General features: G+C 44.8%; 1 protein-coding gene across 1 annotated transcript in view; it reads right to left on the bottom strand.

Annotated features, from left to right (window-relative positions):
- Positions 1–22,510, bottom strand: part of PDE3A (phosphodiesterase 3A) — a 210,961-nt gene extending 188,451 nt beyond the window's left edge. Inside the window, 1 exon segment of the mRNA XM_041484369.1 lies at positions 20,874–22,510. Coding sequence (XP_041340303.1) covers positions 20,874–21,650 — 777 coding nt within the window. The 5' untranslated portion in view covers positions 21,651–22,510.
- Positions 22,511–24,004: the final 1,494 nt, after the last annotated feature.

The following is a 24,004-nucleotide window of genomic DNA, read 5'->3' as shown; positions in this document are numbered from 1 at the left end:
TCGATGTTTATTAGTTCTTATCTATGTTACAGTCTCACAAACCCTGAGTTCTACAGCACTTTAACAAACTAAAAACGGAGCTGTATCTCTCTACAAGGCTTTTTAAGGATAAACTGTATAATTAAGAAATGACACTTAAATTATTTTCACTTTTAACCCAATAACCAACCACCCATGCCCTACAATGGGGACTTCTTTATCCAATTACACAAAACCACCCAAACCCATGGAGAAGGTGAAGAAGAAGGACCAGCCTCCACCCTAAAACCTCTATCTTGCTGTATATATATCACTATATTCTAAAACCTTAAGCTCTAAGTTTTCTGCCATGTGATCTTGCACACTTCTATCCAAACTCCACACCCACAATCCCAGTGCTATCATTCCATTTTGGAAGCTTCTCCACAGCCTCAGGTCAATGCAGCATTCTCCTGGGGGTCAGTGCCTGTCAGCACAGACAGTCTCAAATTCTCAGTAACCAGGGTTCCAGCAGGCAGGGGCTGCTGTGGCCAGGCAATAAGGGCCAGGGGCGCAGCAGCACCATGCCTTTGAAACGTGCTTTTAATTACCTGGGATGGACTCAAAGAAATGCCTTGGGCTCCTCAGCAGACCAGATCACCTGTGACGCAGCAGAAAATGCCCCTCAAGCACAAACTCCTGCAGAAACCTCTCACTCCTGAAATGGTGAAGCTAAAGCTGCATTTCAACACTGCAGAAATAGTCCCCCTCTTTTTCCCCCTCTCTCTACAATTCAGTCTTCTCTTCTACAATATATTTAGAAGATAAAGCTATGTTTGAAAACATAAATCTCATCATTAAGTATTAAGATCACAAAAGAAAAACATGAAAAGCCACAGTCCTTCATTTAGTCCTCATCTATCATTCTTTTCCAATCTATGTGCTCAGTACAGGCTAGAAGGGAGTTCAAGGTTATGCTTCTTGCAAATCCTTTTCTGTCCTGTATTATCAGCCACTGTTATTACCTAAACTTTCATTCAGAAACAGCATTTGGAATAGTTTTTCAAGGGGGAAATTATTTTTAATCAAGTCAGGTCATGGATGATGTTAACCAGATTTGTTTTTATTTCCAGTCACTCTTCAAATTATTAATATAATTCCCTGCAGACAAATGGTGTGTTTGTGGTTTGAGATACACATCGAGAGGGAAGACTTATGAGCACAAGGCAGTCAAAGTCTTTTTGCCAGTGAGAAATGGGAAACTTCTCTGGGTAGCAGAAAGTAGAGCAGCCAATTAAGTAGTATTTTCCTTCTTTATCTCTTCTGTTTTTCTTTTAATTTCCACCTCCAAAAGGCTTTTGGCTGCATTTTTGACAGGCAACTGAAGCAGGAGTGGTACTGAACAGAGTTCCAAAAAAATCCTTTCTAAAAACAAAGACAAAAATAATTGAATGCTAGAGAGGTTTAGGGACTTGCAGTGTTAAGTGAAGTGCTGCCCTCAGGCAGATGAAGTTTGGCAAGATGAACCTGCAACATTTTAAGAGACAAATTCAACCCCTGGGTTCACCAAGCATTTTTCCAGGTTCTTTCACCTAAAGCACTTATCTCCATGTCTCTGGTTACTCATGGTGCCTGACCATTTTTCTCCCAAGACACTGTTAGGATTTCAGATGTTTGAGAGCTGGAAACAGTTGTGATGCAGACAGGGCAAGGCAATTCCTTCTGCCTCCTTTGAGCAGCTGCACAAAAGCTGTGACTCTTCCCAAACCTTGGTGGTGAGGCACTGGAACAGGTTCCCTAAAGAGGCTGCAGATTCCCCATCCCTGCAAGTGGTTCCAGGCCAGCTTGGATGGGGCTCTGAATAAGCTGGAATTGTGGAAGGTGTCCCTGCCCATGGCAATGGGGTTGGAACTGGATGATCTTTAGGGTAGCTCCCAGTTCAAACCATTCTATGATTCTGTGACCAAACCAGACTGAGGAGCAGCTCCTCCTCCACCACTAAACAGAGCACACCAGGCAGGAATACCAAATTTTCCCAGCCTTCAATGCCCTTCAACTTCAGCACATCTTACAGTTAAAAACAAAACTAATCTTTTCCCCACCCCACAGCTGCACTTCTTAGACATGGTTTTACATGCCAGGTAAAAAAATCCCTTAAAGAAGAATTTGACAAGAGAAAAGCAAAGCATCAGAAGCAAACAAAAAGCCCAACATCAAGAGAAATGGAGGAGGGGAGAAACAATTTTAAAGTGACCCTTTGTGGGGGGCAGGGGAAGAAGTCTGTCTGATTTTCTTTGGATGTGGCTGGGCAGGAAATCGTTGAGGTGGGTTAAAATACCTTTCTTGTACATGCTTTACAAAGAATTTCCTCTGATCACTAAAATAATATTTGTTTTCATGTCAATCTTGATAAATCACAGCTGTGGTGCTTTATTTCCTCTTTTCCCTTGCCTTATTTCCATCTATTAATAGGCCTGCATGTACCCACACATCAATTAAAACCACTCATATATACTTAATCTATATATAAACACTTCTGTTTGGCAGTCAAATTCTCTGTGTAACGTTGTTCTGCTCCTGAAATGTGTCATTTGCACTTGCACTGCTGAGCTCAGAGGGTGATCCTGCTCTCCCCCTGGTGAGCCCAGGATCCCAGGGATGTCCTACACTTCACAAAGCCCCAAGCTTGCAGAAACGCAGAGCTGTTGAGGAGCTAACTCAAGGAACATCCCTGCACCCCTGCAGGCTCACAAGTGGAAATGCCAGAACAAAAAAGGGAGAAGCCTGAGTAATGCTGGATGTTTGATTCTGGATTTCCCCCCCCACCTTTCTGCTTCCCCAGTTCAAGAGAAAGAAGGTAAGACATCTGAAGAAGCTTTAGTGTAATTCAGAGCTATTCAGTCCTGCAATTTCAAAGCTATAAAAGGCTCTGGAAGTAGTTTTAACCAAGTATTTCAGGCCACCAATATGGTCGACATCAGTTCCAACTAACATTCTTCAATATTTCCACTGCTGAATGCTGGAATCCAGCATAGGAAGGAAGGGATTTACTCTTCAAGTTTGATACACCAAACCTCGCATATTTTTAATCATTTGACTTACAGGAAAACTATGAAAATCTTAGTTCTTGTTGCAACTTATCTTCCCCAGGTGTCACCTACCCCCTTAAAATGCAACTCTGAACTAGTTCTCAAGCCCAAATTCAACATATTTCTCAGACTCCAAAGAGAAAATGGAGATAGAATGCACTGTCACAGCCCACTGAGTTTCATCAACTGATCAAATGGAAATTCTTTCCAATTTCAAGTCTTTCTTAAAGCCTCTGACAATCACAACAGCTGCTTTATTTCTATGCTGAGCAGAGCAGCATTAATGAGAGAGTTGTTTGCTTTCTTTAAGAGGATTTAGCACAACCATAAAAGAGGACTTTTATGACAGGTCCCACTAACCAGTTCCTTAGTTCTTAACAAAGCAGGGTAGGAACAGTTTTGAAAACAAGGCTCCCTTCCCACAAAGTTACCTGGAGGCATCTGACCTATTCTTGCTGACAGTCAGTGCATTCAAAGGTCTCCCCTAGCAAAGATTATCTCCTGCAGTTGATTAGGCAACTTTACAGCTGCCATGCTGAGATTTTTAACAGCAATCCAGTTAGTTCAGAGTGAAATGACAATAATAATAATAAAAAAAAGTAAATAAACCAACAACAAACCAACAATGAGTGACGGGAAGCATTAAAACCCAAGCAGATGAGAACTCCTCAGCTGGGCATAAGGCACAGAACATGCTGTACCCGACACACACCCATCCCCAAGCCCTTCTTCCCATGGGAACTCTCTCCCAAGCCCCTCACGTGAGCAAGGGTGACAGGGTGCTGCTGTGCCCTTCAAACAGCTGTCCCTTATCTGGCTGCTAGGAAACCTCCCCGCACACAAAGTCTAACAAATCCCAGCCACTCCATCTCACTTAGGCCGTGTAGCACTCTCTTGGCAGCCATAAAAGCATTAAGTTAACAAGTGGACTTGATAAATCAGCTTGTAGCCAGGCCAGAATGAAGAGCAATTAGGAGACTACCTGGAACTTGAACATTATCATTTACAGGGAAGAAAAGAAGGGGGAAAAAGAGTCTGCCACCAATCACAACTTGGTAATACAAACTAAGTAACACAGCACCTCCTGAATCAGAGAAGGGCAACAGCAGAAGAGGCAAGAAATGTGATCTGATCTTCAGTAATCCCCTCTAAGGGCAGGCACCTGGGCTCTGGAGTGGGATTAACACCCCACTTTGGGCACTGACTGGAACATAAATGGGGTTTACTGGTTGGGTCTGCAGCAAACAGAACAACTGGCACTGCACGAGGAGTCTGGCCAGCAGCTGGGGGGCACAGCCCACAGGCAGATGCAGGAGAAGTTAGCAGCAACCTCTATGGTTTTCTCTAAGAAGAAGCATTTAAACCCACTTGGAAAAATATCTAAAACACTATTCTGAAAGAACCTTCCATGCACAGACATTAAATTGCCCTATCTTGTTACAGAACTTTACTACTAGTGTTCATAAAAAGTTTTCCCCAATATTCAACCAAGCTTTTTTCCTCTACAAAATAAATAGGAAATATTGGCAGCAAGAAATATAGTTTCCTCTAAGAAAAAGCAGGTATCTAGACCCACTTGGAAAAATAAAACACTAAAACACTATTCTAAAAGAATCTTCCATGTACACAGATGAAATTGCTCTACATACTTGTTACTGAACTTTACTACTACTAATGATAACAAACTTTTCCCCAATATCCAACCAAGCTTTTTTCCTCTACAAAATAAGTAGGATGAGAAGAAATCAGCTATGAGCAGACATGGAGCACGCTATTTTTTGTCATATCTTCTGACATATCAGAAAAGATACGGGTTTTGTTCATAGCCGTTTCCACCCTCTAGGCCTCTCAAAGAATGTTGTTTGCATATAAAAAGCAGGGAGGAGCTGTGAAGTACGAGAAGAATTCCAGGGGAACTCTGGACTTCCAGGCTTCATCCAGCCAAGACCGGATGTGATGGCAAACAAGGGAACACTGAGAACCACACTTCCCTTCAAAGGGAATTTTATCCAGACACATCTGCCCATGGATTTTGCACCAGCTCAAGCCAGCTGGTCTCAGGTGAAGCGAGGAAGAAGATGGGACAGACAAACATGGAGCTAATTCACCTCTCCTGATTATTTCATTTACCTCAAGAAAGGCCAACAAGATATACTACACCCAACACGAAGAGCTCTCAGTTTCCCTCCCTCTCAGCTTCCAAGAATCCCACAGAGATACAGGACAAGTCTAACTCAGAAGACAGCAGGTCAGAGCTAACACCTTCAGTACATGTCTCTGACCCAAGGTAGAAATAAGAGTGATTTCTGTGGCTTTCCCACAACACTATGTAATATAAAAGTCAACCCAGGATTAATCTGCCAGGATATTCATTCCTGGGAGATGCCAGATGCCCTTATTGCCCATCCAGCTCAGCACAAATTGAATATATTACACACCTCAGAAGGCCAAGGCAGTAGTCTGCAGGGTGTCCTAAAAGTAAGAAGATCAATACAAATGCTAAGCAAGTTTAGCACTGATTTGCCACTTAATATTAGAACACCAAAGAAATAAAAGACTTCAATGCTGGCAGCTCTGTGAAGAAGCACCTGACAAAGCCACTTAATGATAAAACCTACTGGCCTGAGGAAATGTTGGCTTGCAGCATTACTGCTTTCACAAATGGCAAAGTTCAGGAGCAGAAGCAGAGCAATAGTGAGGATGGAAGCTCAGAAATCTTACCAAGACTTAACAAAAAGAACTATTCCATCTCAGGAGCCTGAGGAGCACATTGCTGTCATCACAGGGGCACAGCCCTGGGATTCAAATCCAAGATAGCAATTTCCCTTGCTGGCCAACAAATATCAATTCCCTCCATGCAGGATGCTTTCCACTGCCTCCAGATGAGGGACAACAGTGGAGGTGAGCTGTCTCTCCAGGCTGTAGGCAACAGCTCATGCTGAAGATTTCTACCTTGGCAAACATAAGGCGATATAAATCATCTTCTCCTCCAGATAAGAATTTTTTCCTATTTTCTTCCTCATTTTGTTGCTGCTTTGATCTTCTGAAATTGTAACAATTTTGGTAGCAGTGCTAACAGCAGGCCTAAAAACTGCAAGCATCCAAGAAGCAGAGGTAAACAAAGAATGAGGTCTTGCTCATAAACCAGCCCTAAAGGCTAATTTATTGCTTCCCATTTCAAAGCAGTGTGTGGTCACATCAGGAGTGAGCTTGGAATATCATGCTTGCTGGGAAAAATAACACACACATGGAAAAAACACAAGACACTCGCTGGATGGATCAGTTAAAGATCTAAAACACAATATCCCAATGAACCAAAAGCCTAGGTCATCACAGGAATAACTAAAAGCAAACCAGAACTGTTTTCAAGTACAGATTCAACAGGAACAACACATTGGAAATTATTTCCAGGACAAAAAGCTCTACCCACATGCAATAAGCACATAAAGGTGATTTTATTTACGAAACATTTCTGTACCGCAACATTTCTGTATATACTATGGATTATGCCATAAATGAAGATGGGTTTTCTAGGCAGAAAATCTGTACAGCTGCACAGACAAGAGCATGAGCCTTAGCACACACTGAGCATCAGAAGCTCCTCTCCCCACAGCTGGTATCAAACATGTTATGAAAGAAACTGAATTATGATTTCACATCTCTGATACAGCTCCTTTCCAGGCCTGACACACTGTAAGTGAAAATTATTTCCCCTTCTTAGTAAACCACTTTGATTATGAGCACCATGTAATATCTATGGACATTTGGAGGCAGTGAAAGATCTCTGAGCAAAGCTACCATTAAATCTTTGCTGAGAAACAAGGGGAGACATCTGTGTTTCATTATCTTTGAAATAATTAACCAATTTGTGCATTACCAAAGTGAAAATTAATTTTTTTCTACTGTGAGAAAGTTTGTGAAAAGTGGAAGTCTTTAGTAATCTTCTGGAAAAAAAAAAAATAAAAGAAGTCTAGATTAGGCCAGACAAAGAACCAGTTCCCACAAAAGGCATGATGGAGCTATGCCAAATGTTTCTAAGAACAGAGCATTTTTTGGTTGTTTTTTTGGAGCCAAATTTCTTATGCCTTCATTCTCTCTTTTATGGGTATTAATAAGATTTCCACATAAATCTGTCTCTACTTAGTCATCCTCACCACTGTCAGACTTCAGAGTCCTCCACAAGGAAGGACTGCCAACACAAATGTTTGTGATGTCACACGAGCCACACCAGCCATGGCTCAGAACAAACAGGCCCAGAAGGTGAAAGGCCACCATAACCCTATGGAGGGGTTAATAAATTAATAAATATACCCAGCATTAGAATTAAGAGGGGGAGATGCACCTAAATGCATTTCTTGATTTGTGTTAACAAATGAAAAAGCAGTGAGCGTTCTTCTCCAGTTAATACATGTTCTTAGGGCAGACTTGACACGCTACTGGGAAATTTTACCTGTGCTCATCTGAAACTGCTCATTTCACATACTGTGACCAGAGCAAGCCTGTCTTTGAACTATGGAAATTTCCTCCAAGGCATCAGTGAATTTTTGCATTCAGAGCCTTTGCATTTAGAGCCAGGTAACTCTATCATCCCTTAAAATCTGAGGTAGCACCTCCACAGACACCCACGGGTGGATCTCTCTGGTTTGACAAACAAACATACACACACACCTAAAACAACCAAAAGCAACGAAAAAAAAAATCACCAGATGCTGGTTGAAGGGAAAGAAGTGAGATGAGCTAAGGAAAAAATGTCACCAGACAAAACTGCAGATGAGTGGTCACTCACAGACAAGTGTCAAACAAATCTAATTCACTTTTCCTAACACGTAGAAGCAGAATCAAGTGCCCAAAGCCCATCCTTGTGTTGTTTGGCCTGTCTTTCATGACAGAGGAAAGGGGGATCAGATTTCCTGGACTAGAAGACAGGGAATGAGGCAGGAAAAAACAGCTCATTGATGTAAACATTCCTAGATCAAAAAAACCTTTTGACCATTCAGAAGAGTGGCACTGAGGAAGCTGTTAGCTCAAAGCATGTAGCCATCAATATCATGACCTTTAAGTTTGCTTTTTATTAAATAAACACATGGAAAAAGAAAACAAACCAGCATACAGCTAAGAAGTTAGTTATCTCAAATTTCATTAAAACCATCTGCAATTGCAGATCCAAGCATTCAGAAGACAGCGTATGACATAATTATGCTTACAAGCACTGACTCACTGTTTTAGATAGCAATGCATTAAGATCACAGGAAAGATACTCCCTGGGCTATCAAGTTTCTCCCTAAAGTTCTCATCTCCTTAACCTGCTATTATAAATTATTAAGACAATCTAATTGTTACTTTCATCTCATTTCTAAAAACCTTAACTGAATAAAAGAGCCAGAGCCCCCCAGGCCAAGTTCTCATGAGTGCACAGAATGACAGCAAAGGAAACTGTTTCATCACATCTGAGGATTTTTTGGGCTGGGTTTCTTTAAGTGCATATCAGTAAATTTTGCAATACAGTGACTTCAGCTTAAGAATCAATGCTTTTCTCAGCATCACATTACCACTTTGATTTCAGAAGAGACAATATATAAAGCAGATCAGAACGTGAAATAAGCACATATTATTGCAGCTGGAAGAATTTTACCATTTTTTAAACAGAGAGAAATTTCAGCTTCCAAAAGAAAAATAAAATCCAAAGGTCTTAACATGACACCGTGTCCAGGCATGCCGATATGATAAACATACAGAATTTAAAATTTTGGGTTTTCAAAAAGCCTGCTCAAGTGGCAGATCACAGCCCAAGGCTCATCTTAAGGATCTTCTTGTTCATCTATGCATAATACAAAAGGGAAAGATAATTCTAGATCCAAGGGTGATGGCAGCTAAAATATTGGAATGAAAACCACTGAAACTATGCCTCAGTCACTATTATCAAAAGTTCATACTATCCATGAGCCCTGAATAAGAACATCACACATTTTAGGATTAGATTTACACACCACACACAGCAGAAGAGAAAGCCGAAATAAACACTGGATAGCTTTGAGAGGAAGGGGATAGACAATCTATCGTGACTGCTTCACTTAAAAATGCTCAGGAGCTCTCCAAGAAACATTTGTGTTTGCCATCTCTCTGTCTCACCACAACAGATGCACGCAGAAAGCCAGGTTTAGATGTCCTCAATTAGTTAAGCCCCGGTTCCTTGGATTTCCTATGAGCTGGCCCCGATTCCCAAGGTGCCTCGCCAAGAGGAAACGACAGGCTTGGATCCTCGAGAGGAATTCAAGCTGGAAGATGGGACTCAGTGCTGGCACCCCAGCCCATCTAATTGTTGCACTGCTGCCCCGGGCTCCTCCATGACCCTGCGTGACACAAACACAGCAGCCTCAGCGGGAGTCAGCGCTCTGCACTGCGTGGCCCTGAAGCCAGTTTGCAGTCCCAGCGAGGCAATATTTCCCTTTGGCACTGAGCAGATTTCTTCCTAAGGTCTCTGTTTTGAGGCACGAACAGAGCCCATGCTGCCTGGAATGACGAGATTGTACACACCTATGGATACACCTGCCTGCTCCTACAGGTTTTCTGCTTCTCCACAAGTCACAGGAAAGAGGAATGCTCAAAAGGTTCAGGTTCCCTTTCCACCCTTATCCCCCTTTTAGCTTCCAAACCGTCTACACAGTTCCATCCCTCACATGGAGTACAGCATTAAATCCGTTAATAGAAAATGTTTATTCATTTGCAGTTTTGTGTAATCAGTAGACAATTAGGACTGCGTTTAAGAATGGCACTTGAAGACGCATTAAGCTGGTCTTAAAAAAAAACCAAACCCTCAGTAATAGCATATGAATTACCTTAAAACATTTCAGCTCATACAGAATTCACAATCAACAGAAATGCAGCAAATTTCAGGGAACCGCTTTAATAAACAACAAATATAAACTAGTCCACAGCTTCCCAGATAGCAGGTACACAGCATCAACAATATATCCACTACACCCTAACAGAGTTTTACCAGGTAAAGTTCATTGTGCTTATCCATAAAAAAACAAGTCACCTATTTATTTCAACTGGTTTTATCATGCTTCTCACCAGCCAGAGCTCCACACTGAACAACTATCACAGCACATGCCACAGTTGAGATAGCCATAACACACAGAGTGCCACCACACAGTGGAGAAAGCTTCAACCCAAACACAGTAACACCTCACCTCTTCAGAAGGCTTCAGGCACTTGCCTACACACAGGAACACCATTCCACTCCAGAAGGCTGCAGCATGTGCCCTCCTTGTCCCCCAGCCCAGCCTTTTATACCCCCAAGTTAATGCCCTGCACCTGTGTGCCCTCTGTGCCCTCTGGGGTTGGTCAGTGCCCCTGGGCACTCCATGGCTCGTTCCCTGCAATGCTGCTCACCTGTGCTGCACAGCTGGAGCCACTCAGGGATGAGGCCACAGCCCCACCACATGCACCACTAACCCTCTGCCTGTAAAAAACCCTTCTTTATGCCCCAGGAGTGGCTCCAGTTCAGGCTGCCCTAGCACCTTACCAGTTCCTCCTGCCCCACATGACAGCTAAAGCCAGCAGCAGTCAGCCCAGGGACACCATGGAAATCTCCTTTATGGCTTTCACCTCTAGAACAGACTTTTGGCACCAATCTCCAAATTTAACACTGGAACGTATAATTTGTAAGACATAAGTGGTTATTTGTTGATCAAAATCACTACTCAAGTGTTTACAAATAACTAACAAATAATTGCACAACTTGGCACAAGAAAGAAGAAATATTTAAACAAAAAAAGTCACAAGTCAAGCAATCGTTACTAAAGCTGCCATTATTAATAAACAAGCCTGACTGTGGAAACATCAGAAAATATGATCTAATATCCAGAAAGAACCCTGTCATATGTAACTCAGGCTTGCTGACTGTGCTGTCAGAGCCAAGCAAAGAACTCCATCCCTCTCGACTGCACAGTACTAATTTGTGTACATACATATATACATACAAGAACATTTACATAAATATCTATGTGTGTGTGCACACATCTATAAAAACATGCTACAAGGTGTCAGGTGATATTTTCAGCAGCACAACGAATGTTAGCTTTGAATTTCTTTCTTTCAAATAAGAAAAGAATCGTTAGCTGTTAAAAAAAATACAATTAAGAAGGTCTCTGGATTGATGTGAACACAGCTCCTGCACTAAGGACTGAACTGAAAGGATCACCCTGTTACCCTGGGAGGGCTGAAAATAGAGGCAGGAGGAGATGATTACTAACCTTTACAAAAAGAATTTAAGAAAAATAGTTTTGTTAACAAACCTTCACTGGAATTTTCATTTTAACTTCAACATGAATTTTAAAATATCACTGAATGAGAAGGTGAAGGTATCCACTGTCTCACAAGAGGCAGACTACATTTCAGCACAAGCATTCCCGTAACAATCCCAGTGATAGATTCCAACTAAAACTCCAGCCACATGAAATATATTTTCCCAGTTATCTTGTAATTATAGATGCACCCAAACACACTGACGCTCCTTATCAACACAAAATCAGACTTTTGCCAAGAGTAACCTATAGTTAGCACCAGCAGTACAGCTGAAGAGAAATGCACTAGAGAATTCAGGGGAGCATCCAACAGCTTTTTGCCTTTCAAAAGTGAGTTTTGGGGGAAGGACTTCAGCATTACCAATATAGAAATAGTGGCAGCTGCTTTGAGGGGTGGGTTTGTAGAGGAAATGAAGCAGCAGAGTCTACTCTGTAAAGAAACCCCAGTTAGATCTGTCAGCTGGTGAGTTCAAACAGGCATCAATAAGAAAGAAAAGGAAAAAGGGGAAGAGAAGCCAGGAAGGGAAAGAGAAGAAAGAAAACAAAAGGGGAAAAAATACTCTCAAAAGCACTTGAAACTGCATTCACAGAGGCAAGGGTAGACAGTACATAAGGCTGTGCAGCCCTTTTTAATCTACACTTGCACACACACAGCTCTGCACCTTTCCACAGCTGTCATCTCCACTGAGAGACAATATTCGAGCACAGACAGGGTTTCCCAAGTTTTACTCTGCAGGCATCCAAAAGATTGGGAGAGCACATCTAGATTTCTGCCCACAAAGTGGAGTAAAACTTGCTTGGATGTGGCTTTTCAGCCCTCATCCCCTGCTGCTCAGGCAGCGAGCAGAAAGGCTCCTGAGGGTGCTCCTGCAGAATGGTCTCTGCAGCCCCACAGCCACACTTCGAGGTAAATTTGAGGTGTATGTATTTGCCAAGAATCAGTACTTTCATGTAACATCAGTAACAAAACAGATTCATGCTCTGCCTCTCCTTTATGGCATTAAACACAAACACGCATGGGTTTATTTAAAATCATACAGCAAAAGTGGAAGAGACTCAAAGCATCTGTACTCCAGGGTGAGCAGCAATTTAGGTTATTGCTGGAGCCTGGCAGCAGCTCCTGCACACAGAGATGCCAGCAAGGTATCATCAACCTGCTGGGAGTGCAATAGTTCAAAAAACAATTAACCTTCACCACTCAAATACTCAATTCTTTCCCTGTCTGGAATTCATTTCACAACTGTGCTTATGGACAAATTTACTCAAAAATCAGTCAGAAGGGTGCTGCTCAGAATAAGTAATGTTCAGTTTTGAAGCTCAGTAATAACTGTTCCCCTACAGTATTATGATTTACTCAAAGACAACCAGGAACAAGAAGCTTTTTTAAAACAAAAAATAAACCCAGCAACCCTCAGTGGCTTGATCCTCAAAACACAGCGATAGTTTTCCAGCAGGCATCATCATATTTATATTTCACACAGCTTTTAATGAAGCTGAGATATTTCTAAGAGGACCAACCAGTCTGAGAGGAAGGGTTGCTTTTTTTAAACTGTCAGCAGGGAGTGTCTCAGGACTTCAGCAGCCATCAGAAAAAGCATCATGAGAATATTTGAAAAGCACCACTCCTACAGAGTTAGGCAGACAAAAATCCCATTAAAAAAAAAAAAAAAAACAAACAAAATGACGCAGAATATGATTTTATTTTAAAATTCAAACCAAAGCATAAATCTTGGTACAAAGCAAAGCTAACTCCAGCAACCTACAAAATACAAAAGTCAAATAAACCACTTTAACCCCACATATTTCACTGGTGGACTGGGGGTGTTAGCCAAGGAGGCCTCAGCTATGCTCAGAGCTATTTCTGATATGTGGAGGTTTTGTAACTTTCCAGCCTTGCGCAGGGGCAGAAGGAGAGCCTTTAACTGTTCTGATGCTCATAAATATCTTCTCCCTAATTTTTTTTCAGTAGTTAATTGCAGTAAAAATACAGAGTCGTGCAGTGATAGGTCCTAGTCAGTAGGCACTTCAGATAAAGCAGTACAGTCTCTAAAGCACACAGTGAACAACTGAGAACTTTCTTCCTAACTAGTATCAGATTAAAAAAAAAAAAAAAAAAACAACAGTTTTTCTAATCCTCAACCTGTTTGGCATCAGAAAACTATACACTTCAATAACTAATAAATACAAATGTCTAAGCTGGAAGAGCTTTGTTCAGACCTTGTGACATGCATGTATTTTCCACGATCAGTGTCTATCTCTATCTCACACAATCAGACTTCTTCAGATCAGCTTAAAAATAAAAGGTTTGGGGGAGTTTATTTTGAGGCTTGGGGATGAGTTTGTTTTGGTCTCCAAATTCCTTTCTATTCTTTCATTTTTAGGCAAATACCTCATCAATACCCCTCTCAGTCATATCTGGTTTTATGTACAATTTCAATCTCTTCTTAGATGAGGCTCAGAAGTTTGGGCTATCTGTGGACCCTAATTGTTCTGTATGTCTGACCAAAACTTGATACACCAGCCCACACCATGCCTTCACTAACCCAATTTCATTTTAAAACCTCCCACACACAAAATCTTTTCAGTGACCAGCACTGAAGCGACCAGCACATTTTCAGTGACCAGCACATTTCCAGTGATCAGCTGACACAAAATCCTTTTCTTGACAGGTACAAAAATGAACAATGCCATTTCACTGACTGAACTCTTACAACCACCAGCATCTTCCCTGTGCTGCATATTTTCCCTTTTGCTCAGCAGCCCTTGAGGTGGCACTATGAAAACATCCATCCACCCATCCGTGTTCAGAGTGAAGGACCATTTGTCCCATCAGCACATCACAGAATCACAGAAAGGCTGGGCTTGGAAGGCACCTCTGGAGATCATCTAGTCCAACCCTTCTGCCAAGGCAGGCTCACCCGGAGCAGGAGACACAGGGTGGTGGCCAGGCAGGTTTTGAATCTCTCCAGAGATTCTCACAGCCTCTCTGGGCAGGTTGATCCAGCGCTCAGTGCTTTTTGCTCCTGTTCAGGTGGAGCTGGCTGTTTCAATCTGTGCTGGGCACCACTGAGGAGAGCCTGGCACTGTGTTCTCATCACTCACCCTTTAGATATGTGGATGCACTGATAAGATCCCTCTCAACCATCTTTTCTCCAGGCTAAACAGGCCCAGCTTTGCCAGCCTTTCCTCCCGGGAAAGATGCTCCAGTCCCCTTACCATCCCCACAGCCCAGAGCTGAACCTTCTCCAGCACCTCTTGCTCTGAGGAGCCCAGAATGGGACAGCGAGCTCCAGCTGCGGCCTCAGCAAGGCAGAGGACAGGGAGACACGTGCTTTTCCATTTTCACGTATAAATGCTCACACAGAGTCGGGAGGTGCCAGCACGTTCGGCACGGGGAGGGACCCGCCGGGGCAGCCCCGGCTGTGCCACCGCGGGCTGCGGCAGCCGCGGGGCGGACCCGGCACGGCCCGAGTTAAGGACCACGGACAGATTTTGTGGAGGATGCTCTGCTGTTCGTGCCCGGCTGGGCTCTCGTGCCCTCTAGGGGGCCGTGCCCGCCAGCGCCGGCACCGCCCGCCCGCTGCGGGAGTGACCTTCATCGCCATCATCATCATCATCACCATCATCATCATCATCAGCGCCACGAGGGGCTCGCGACAAGGGCATGCACCCACCAAGAGGGAGAAGAAACGCGGCTCGACCCCTTCATTATAAATAAATAAATAAATAAATGTAAATAAATAAATAAATAAATAAATGTAAAGAAATGAATACTTAAATAAATAAATTATAGGAGCCAAAGCCTGACAAAGGGTTACGGCGCATCCTCTCCCCCCAGCCCCAGCGAATCTCCAGAAGCAGATCGGAAGGAAAAGCGCTGATATTCCACCCACAATTTAAAATTCACACAGAGCATTTCATTTTTTTTTTTTTAATTATTTGCAATACAAAAGACTGATGCTACCACTTGCAGTAGGGCTTAAAGCAAAACTTGCAGCAGGACTTAGAGCGAGATAACTTGAATACAAAAAAAACTCCATGAACAAACAAAAAGCAAAAAAACCCTCACAAACAAACAAAACAAAACAAAAAAAACCTACCCACCAACCAAACAAAAAAGAAAAAAATAAAAAATAAATAAACCAACCCCACCACCTTCCTCCTGAAACCTGAAAAACTACATAGTCCAAGTGAGAGGTGTTTCCTTGAGTGACACCCTGACTAACACAGAAGAGACTTTGAGGAAAGTGTTTGGCAATTCATAAAAAAACTTCTTCAAAACCAAGCAGAGGAAAAAAAAGTTTAAAATCCCTGCACAAAGTAAAACACGGCTTCCGCTTTGTTATCTGCATCTGTACATTTCTTTCCTTATCTGTCGAGGGATATGCTACAAGCTGTACATCTTCCATCAGACTGCCTAGGTAAATCACAGCAGCTGGCTCAAAGCCTTAATTGCAGCAGTGCTCTTTTCATTCTCAAATCGTTTAGGCTGCAGTCAGCTCAGCCCCATTCCAAGCCCTGTGGTTTGCAGGCACCAGAACCCAGCAAACCTTTCCGCTTCCAGGCTGAGATTATTTCTTTATATTACTTTTTAAAGAAAAAAGCCCAAGCACTATTCCTTCTATTAGCAACGCACAGCTATGCCTCAGTCTCCCACAAAAAACAGTTGGAATGCGAGAACACTAACAGCAGATTAGGAGAAATTCATACAAATGTCACAGTTAAAGTCCAAAACATCATGTGTCACTGTTTTTCCCCTCCAACCCCCAACAAGCTTCTCAAAACACATTTCATACACAGGGTCACTGTTCTGGCTGTTTATTTAATTAACATGACAACCCAGAGTACACAGGATTTCTTTCAGTTCCCCAGCTTCGCATTTTCACACTTCAGGCAGAAAGAGCAGAAAGTCACTACTGTACTTTACTTTTTTTGCCAATATACCATAATATACGTTTCTTGATTTAACCAATCGACAAAAATAGATTCTAAGCCCTTCGTGAGAGTGTCAGCAGCAGTTTTAACATTTCTGTGAGGCTGAAAGAGAAATGAAAAATCCCAAGTAGAGCAGGTTTGCGTAAATGAAGCCATGCAAAAGAAAATAAAGCATTACATCTGGAATCCCTGGGTGATTTTTCCTGGAGCCTTTCTTTAATATTTTACATGGTTGTGTTTCAGCAAGTCACCAGATGACATAACTCCTCAGTATTCCTTAGTTTTTAGTGACCTAAATGGCAATGCCATTAAATCTTATCAGGGTAGTTACAGCTCAATAAAGCTTATTAGCGGGAGGTATATGGTATATAAAACCTCACATGTCTAATAGACACAAAGTTCAGTACCTAAATTCAATCTGCCAGCTCCCCTCTAAAATTTTAGATTTCTCTATGTTGCACCCTGATCACTCCCATTTTCATGCCAGAGCACAGGATCCATATTAATAAAAATTGGTTATAATATAAGAGAACTTTTTAAGGTAAAATGAAAAAGAACCAGCAAAGGGGAAGAAGCAACATATTCCTGGCACTACCAAAGCTGTCACTATCAAACAATGAGAAGAGATAAAGCCTTAATTTTATGCAGCAGAATAAAACAGCCACCAAGTCTCAAACCGACAGAAAATAAGTGACAGACCCTCAGATGTACCTCGGGAAGGCAAAGAGCTTTCTACTGCTCCTAATGCCCAGAAGGAGGGCAAAACAGAAATGCATACGGAAAACAGAAATACAAAGCAAAAGAGAAATACATAAGGAAAATGGATAGAAAACCTGTCTGCCTTCGGAGGCAGAGAGCACGGGCAGGAGTTTTTATGTGGAGCTGCTGGGCTGGCAGCTGGGTATCTGAAGCCTGTCTTTTGCAGCTTTCCCAAAACACTCTAATTTTATAAATTCCCACAGCTGAGGACATGGGAAAAGCCCTTCCATCAAGACTCAGCACCTTCTCTCACACAGGGCTGTGTCACCCACGAGTTGGGGGACCAGCAAGTCCTTCAGACACTGCTGTGTGCTGTACCCCTACAGCCTTCTGACTGAGGTAAAAAACACCCTGCAAAAGCAAATTAAACTATTTGCAGCAGCTGCAGATAACTCGTACTTGTAATAAATCCAAGGTGGCTGAAAGCTTCCCTAGACAAGCAAATTTCGAAAGCAAAATCAGGAGACTTCAGCATGGTGCAGATTTGCCCAGCTACAATCTCCTGTGCAAAAGCATCCCCTTGGACTGCTTTATTTGAGATTAACACACCGATCAGAGGCACAGGCCTCAGAGCACATGGGCGTTAAAATATTTGAATGGGAAAAAACAACACATAGAACACATTTCTGCTCCCCTCCCTACCCCCACTAACCTTCTCTCAGCACTTTCAGAAAGAGATAAAATGTATGCAAAAACCTGGAGAAAAAGCTCCAAAAGCCATCTTTTTGGTGGCGCTTTTGCATTTACTGGAAAAAAAAAAAGAAAAAAAAGGCATTTCTTCATTCATTCATTCCCTGTCTTATCCATCCATTCACAATTTTGCTCTGCATCCTCTTTAAATGTGGCTGAGCGAGCCCTCAAGGAGCTGAGCATCCTCAGCCAGCCTTGATGAAATCACAGGGAGACAACACTCAGCTGGGAGCAAGATCTGCACACACTCCTCAATGAGATCTACACACACACACCAGGCTGGAAGCTTTTAATCCAAACACTCTGCCAAAGTCTGGGAAAGAGAGGGATCATATACACAAAACAGCCACAAAAAGCAGAGAATTAAACTGAAAATGGGAAAAGAGCACTTTTAGCAAGAACAGAAGGTTGCATCATGGTACCATTTGAATTCTGGATGGTGGCTTTTTTTAATAAAAGTTTTTCTTTTCAAATTCTTTTTGGAACTGGTAAGAATCTAACACAAGGTGTGCTAATACAATATCCATTTTGTCAGTTTGCAGTTCCTGGTACTCTCCTTTACAATGCCACATAGATTCACCTTCAAATTCTAGTAGGGAAGAATTCAGATTAATATTGAGAGGTGTGTGACTAAAAAAGAAAAATTCAGAAATTCCAGCTTTCATAGAATCTTATATTAACAGAAACAGACAGACATGAAGGGAATCAAATTCTGGAAAAAGAAAAGCTCAATTAAGTGCTCAGCAATAGGAAAGGTTACACAGGAGGTGATGGGAAAGATCTCTAAAACTTTGCCTAATGTTAGTCACTAGACTGAAGTACGTGTTTCAAAGCAATAAAGTGGATCTATTTCCTGATGAACAAGCTCACAGATGTACAAACAAGACCAGAAACATTCAGGGGATGTTTTTTAAAAACGGGAGGGGGGGGGGGAAAGAAAAGGCCTGGTTTTCTTTCAAAGCCCTCATGTCTATTTTTAACATGTTATATTTAAAAACTGTCCAAAAGGAAAACATTTACCTGTACTTTCTTTAAGCCTACAGGGAGCTGATTTTTCCTACAAACATAAACTGTGTTTGCTGTAAGAGAGTCCCACTTCTCCCACCATTTCTTCAAGGTCCTTACAGAGCTTTGTTTCAGCTTTTCCATTTTTCTCTCATGCTAGCATTTATTTAAGAGAACAGCTTTTAGGGAGAGGAGTTCACCTACACACAGCCACATTGTGTTAAAAAAAAATACAGAAAGTCTCCCCAAACTCCAAAGTTATCATCCATTTCTAATCACACAGAGACACAAGCTATACCAGATCTCACTATTGATTAATAGTGAAAAGAAAGAGAAATTGGCCAAAATCTTGCAGCGGGTGAAAGGAACAGTTGCCAGCTAACTCCAGCCCAGCTCCACAGCCTGGAAGTGGGAATTGCTCGGGGCAAAGCTGGCCACTGTCCCCAGATAAGGCACCATCAGGGAGGGAAAAGGAGTCTACCTCGTTATCCATCACCAGTCCAACCTTCTGGTAGATGCAGGAGATTTGAAGTCCCTCCATAAGAAGAGACAAGGACCATGGTCACCGAGTCCTGTCTCCAAATGATTACATTTAGAGATGTTAACTAAAAGGCTGCATTTATTGGAAGTGTGAAAGCAAGTGGAAAATATGCTTTAAGACCTTACAAATGATTATTGTAATAAACCACCAGAAATGCCTAGCATCACCAAGTAAGCATAAATAGTTTTAATTTCATGCCTTATTGTACTTACAAGTTACTCTTACACTGTTGCCTCTCAGTTCCTGTTAAAGTCACAACTCGGTCAGTTTTCTACTTTTTCACACTGTATTTGTCTGTGGTAAATATTTACTTTACCTAAACAACACTGTTAAATAAATCAGCGCGTTTGTTGTAAAACAAGTCTCAAGTATATAAGGTTGTCAGGCCCTCTTCTAAGAAATGTCAACACCAACCACAAAGGGATGCAAGCAAACAATTTCCAGAAACAAACTAGCCACCCACACCACATAGTTAGACATAGCCATTACTTGGGAAATACTTTGCTGCTTATCCAGCAATTCACCTGAAAGAAAACCTTAGGTGTACGACAACACGCTTCACTTGATCACAGCGCACAGAATCCTTTCCAACACCAGGTGAAAAAGAAAACTTAACGCCGTTTGATTCTTATTTCCCCCCAGGTTTCCCTTGCCACTGCTCAGCAGGGGTTGCGCTGACTTTCAAGACACCCCGTTACACTCGACCCTTTTAGCGATATTTCTGTGGGGCAACCTTAAATCTCAAAACAACTGAAAAACACCTCAAGCGCAGAACCAAGCGCACTTTGTGTCCGTCTCAGGGCTCCGCACAGCTGTGCAGCACAGACACCGGCGCCTGATCGCTTCTTTCTCCAGCTTTTTTGAGGTGTGCGCTGAAACGAACGCATCTCCGGCAATAAAGTTCTCACTCAGCCATTCCAATCACAGCCTCTCAGAGGAAACAAAGTTGAGATAAATCGCGTGTGCCTCGCACCGCTTCCCACAGCCAGGGCAGAGCCGGAGCTATTGATTACACGCACGGGAGCAGCCTTGGGGAGGCAAAGTGCAAAGACGAGCCTCGGCGGACGGGCTCCCGGCCCGATCAGGGACTTCTCCCACCGCGGGCGAGCTGCTCGGCTCAGGCACACACACCCCTTCCAAGCTTAACGCAAGTTTTAAAAGGCTGAGGTGCCTTTCTAGGAAACTACAGCTCTGAAACAGCGGGGTTCCTAGGTGATGCTGGGAATGCCGAGGGCTGCGCTGAGGGCAGGTTCCCACCGGCTCCGAGAGCCAAGCGGGCACCGCGCACCCCAGCCCTCCCTCTGCCAGCTTTAGGAAGAGCCAGCGCCGGCCACAGCTCTAAGGGAAAAGCACACCCCGAGCGCTCTGCTCGTCGCCCAGAGCCGCGGATAGTCAGCCTGGTCCGGAGAGCCCGGCTTGAGCTCGGCTTCAGCCCGGCTTCCCCCGGTCCCGTCCCGAGGCGTCCCGGGGCTCTCCGCGCCGGGGAACCCGCACCGTGCGCGGCCTCTCCGGCAGCAGCGGCTCCTCCGCCGCCGCCGGGACCCCCGGCAAAGTTTGGGACGCGTCTCCCCCCAGCCCCTGCCCTACCTGCTCCCGGGGGATGCAGGGCAGCGAGGTCCTCCGGTGGGTCTTGTTGCCGCTGCCGCCGCCGCCCGACATCTCGGGGGAGATCATGGAGCTGGACCGCCGCCGCCGCCTGAGCACCGGGGCTTCGTCCGCGGCCGGGGGGGCGGCGGGAGGCTCGGCCAGCGGGGCGGCCCGCCGCGGGGGCCAGAGCCGGTCGGCGTAGCCGGCCAGAAGGATGCCCAGCAGCCCCAGCAGGTAGGCCAGGTAGGGCCGCCAGGACGCCGGGACCCTCTCCAAGGCGACGAGGGACGTGGTCTTGGCCGCGCTAGTCACGGCGAGCATGAGGACGCCCTGCCTCAGCTTCAGCACCAGCCATGTCACGGCGGCCAGGCAGCTCAGCACCACCCCCGTGGCGGCGAGGGAGAGCAAGTGATCCTCCTCCTCCTCCTCCTCCTCCCCCGCCGCCAGCGCCGTCTGCGCCACCGCTTCCCCCCCGCAGCAGGCGGCCAGCAGCAGCAGCAGCAGCGCCGCCGCCCGCGGCCGCACCGGGCAGCGCCCCGCGCCCGAGAAAGCGCCGGCCAGGCAGAGGAGCACCGCGCCGGGCAGCCCCCAGCCCCGCTCCCCCCGCGCCAACCTCACCGCCAGGGCCGGCAGCACCGAGAGGGAGCCGGCGCTCAGCGCCGAGGAAAGTTTCCGGCGGCGCCGGGGCTCCCGCGGCGGCAGCGGCGCGGTGCGGGCGGGCGCCCCTCGCTCCGCCGCTGCCGCCCCGCCGCCGCCCGCCGGGCTGCGCTCCTCCATGGCCTCGGTGCGCTCCTCTGCGCACCCCGGGGTTGTTGGCAGCCGGGCAGGGTCCGGGAGCGACCCCGCGATCAGCGCCCGCTGGCCGGGGGGCGGCGGGCCGGGGGCGCTCCCCGCCGCGGCAGCGCCGGCATTTCCTGCGGAGCGCCGCGCTCGCCCCCCGCCCGCCCCCTCCCCGAGAGCCCAGCGCCGCGCCTCTCCGCCACCACCTCGGGCTTGGGGCGGTAAATTAAAATTTCTTTTTGAAAGTACAGGACTGGGAGAGACGCGGAGAAATCCTAAGCGGTGTAAGAAAACGGGCAGGGGGGAAAGGCAGATGTGGCACCTCGGAAGCGCTGCTTTATTTCTAGGCCGTCCTTTGCCTCGCGGGCGCTGGAACAGCGCTGGCCGCCCGAGGGTCCGGCCCGGCCGGCGGGGGTCCCGGCCGTGCCCCCCGGGCAAGGGGAAGAGACCTCCCGGTCGTTGTGGATTGCGGGGAATGAGAAATGACAGGGAGAAAAAAAAAATAATAAAGCCCAGGGCTTAAAAAAAAGGCAAATAAAAGGCCAGCGGAACCGCGGCAGAAGTTGCGAAGTCCTGCCGGGAGGGCGAGAAAGAGACCTGCGGGAGAAACTTGAACGTAAGCCTGCTTGGGAAGAGAAAAAGAGGACGAGCGAGAAGGGGAGGATTTCCCTGCTGAGCGCTGCAGGGATAGTGCTTGAGCTTTAACACGGGAAAAGCGCTGCCCAAAGCCCCGCAGCAAACCTGCACCGAGCAAGCGGGCAAAGCTTGGGGTGTTGGAGGCGATAACGAAGGAGGAAAAGCGGGGGTTTCGCCGCTTCCAGAGCCGCCGGAGCGAGTCCCAGGGAAGGGCAGCCCGGCCCTGCCCCGAGCTCCCCGGAGCAGCCCCCGGCACCGGCCGCTGGCAGCCGGGGCATCAATCCGCCTGTCGGGGTGGGGGCAATTACGGGGCCGTAAAAGAGTCAGGAAGATGGATGTTTATGAGTGATTACTACGGGTTGTGTTGTTGCTCTAATAGGAAGCCCCAGCTGGAATCCCAAAGCCAGCGGGCCAGGGTCCTGCGAAGCGCTGTGGGTTTCCAGGCTGTCGCTCCATCCAAAAGCCGCTGTTTCTTCCTCAAAACCTGCCTCGTTCTCTGCTCGGGGCAGACTCTGGGCCTGCCCCTGGGCTGCCCAAAATTGGTCTTGACACGAGCGGGATCAGGTGCAGACTGAGTCTGTGCAAAGCCCCGGGTGTCCCGAAGAGCATGGACTAATGTATTTAGCACTTAATACAAACCACGGAGAAATACAATCACCAGCTGTGAAGTGACAGAGCATTAAGTGTCAGGAAACGAACAGATTAGAAAACAGAATTTCCCAGCCCTCTTTCCTCCCCTTGCACATCTACAAATCACTAATTTGAGACAGATTTATAGCCTTTACATATTTATTGGTGCATCTATCTGGATATCATGCCTATCATCCGGGGATCTGAGTGTCTGAAATGGTAGCATTAGTGAAGCATACTTGGGATTTTTATTAGAAATGGGTCATAAAAACTGAGTCTGTCTTAAAATAATAGTTTTCCAGCCTAACTATTATGGAATATGGATTTATTAGTCATTTTTATGTTTGAAGCTTGGTTTGAAAACAACCTAGATATTGTTAGCAAAGTTTGGCTCGGAGGAATGGAAAGCCTCTGGTTTTTTTAAAGGTTAAGGGGCCAGATTAAGAACAGCTGGAAAGGTTTAGAGTTTATTCTTGTGAGACAGCAATCAGCAGGTTGCCATACACATCTAGAAAAACACAGCTAGTCCCATCTACCCTAAACATCAACCTCCCAGAGACAGAACCAGTACCCAGATAGTAATAATCACATGACTATTTTTCACTTTTTTTAAAAAAACAAAAATATGCATCTTTCATGTGTTTCTAAGTCTAGATGCATCAGAACAAAATGCAAGTAAATGGATGCTGCAATACTGGATAACACACATGCAGCAGTTGCAAATCAGAGAGATCAGACTTTTGACCTAATACTCCCTACCAAGTAGCATTTGCTTACATCTTATCTCCACTTTGTTACTTTACACTTACACCTCCTGATACCAGAAATGTTGACACTTTAAATAAAATAATGAAAACAAAAAGAAGGACTAGAGGAATAAACATTCCCTACCTTAATTTCTTTGCTGCCACCCCATTTAGAATTATAATACATAGATCAGAGCAGATAATTGACTATATTCTTTTAATTCCTTAAGCTAAAACATTAATTATTCTGTTTAGATTAAAAGCAGCGTATATGTATATATATATTTTTTTTTTTTTTTTTTTTTTTGGACACATTTTAGGTTTTTTCCAGTCTCACAT

Source organism: Pyrgilauda ruficollis, unplaced genomic scaffold (genome assembly GCF_017590135.1).
Source record: "Pyrgilauda ruficollis isolate IOZ18807 unplaced genomic scaffold, ASM1759013v1 scaffold66, whole genome shotgun sequence".
Taxonomy (NCBI): domain Eukaryota; kingdom Metazoa; phylum Chordata; class Aves; order Passeriformes; family Passeridae; genus Pyrgilauda; species Pyrgilauda ruficollis.
The sequence above is the reverse complement of the archived record's forward strand: the minus strand, read 5'-3'. Positions and strand labels throughout refer to the sequence as shown.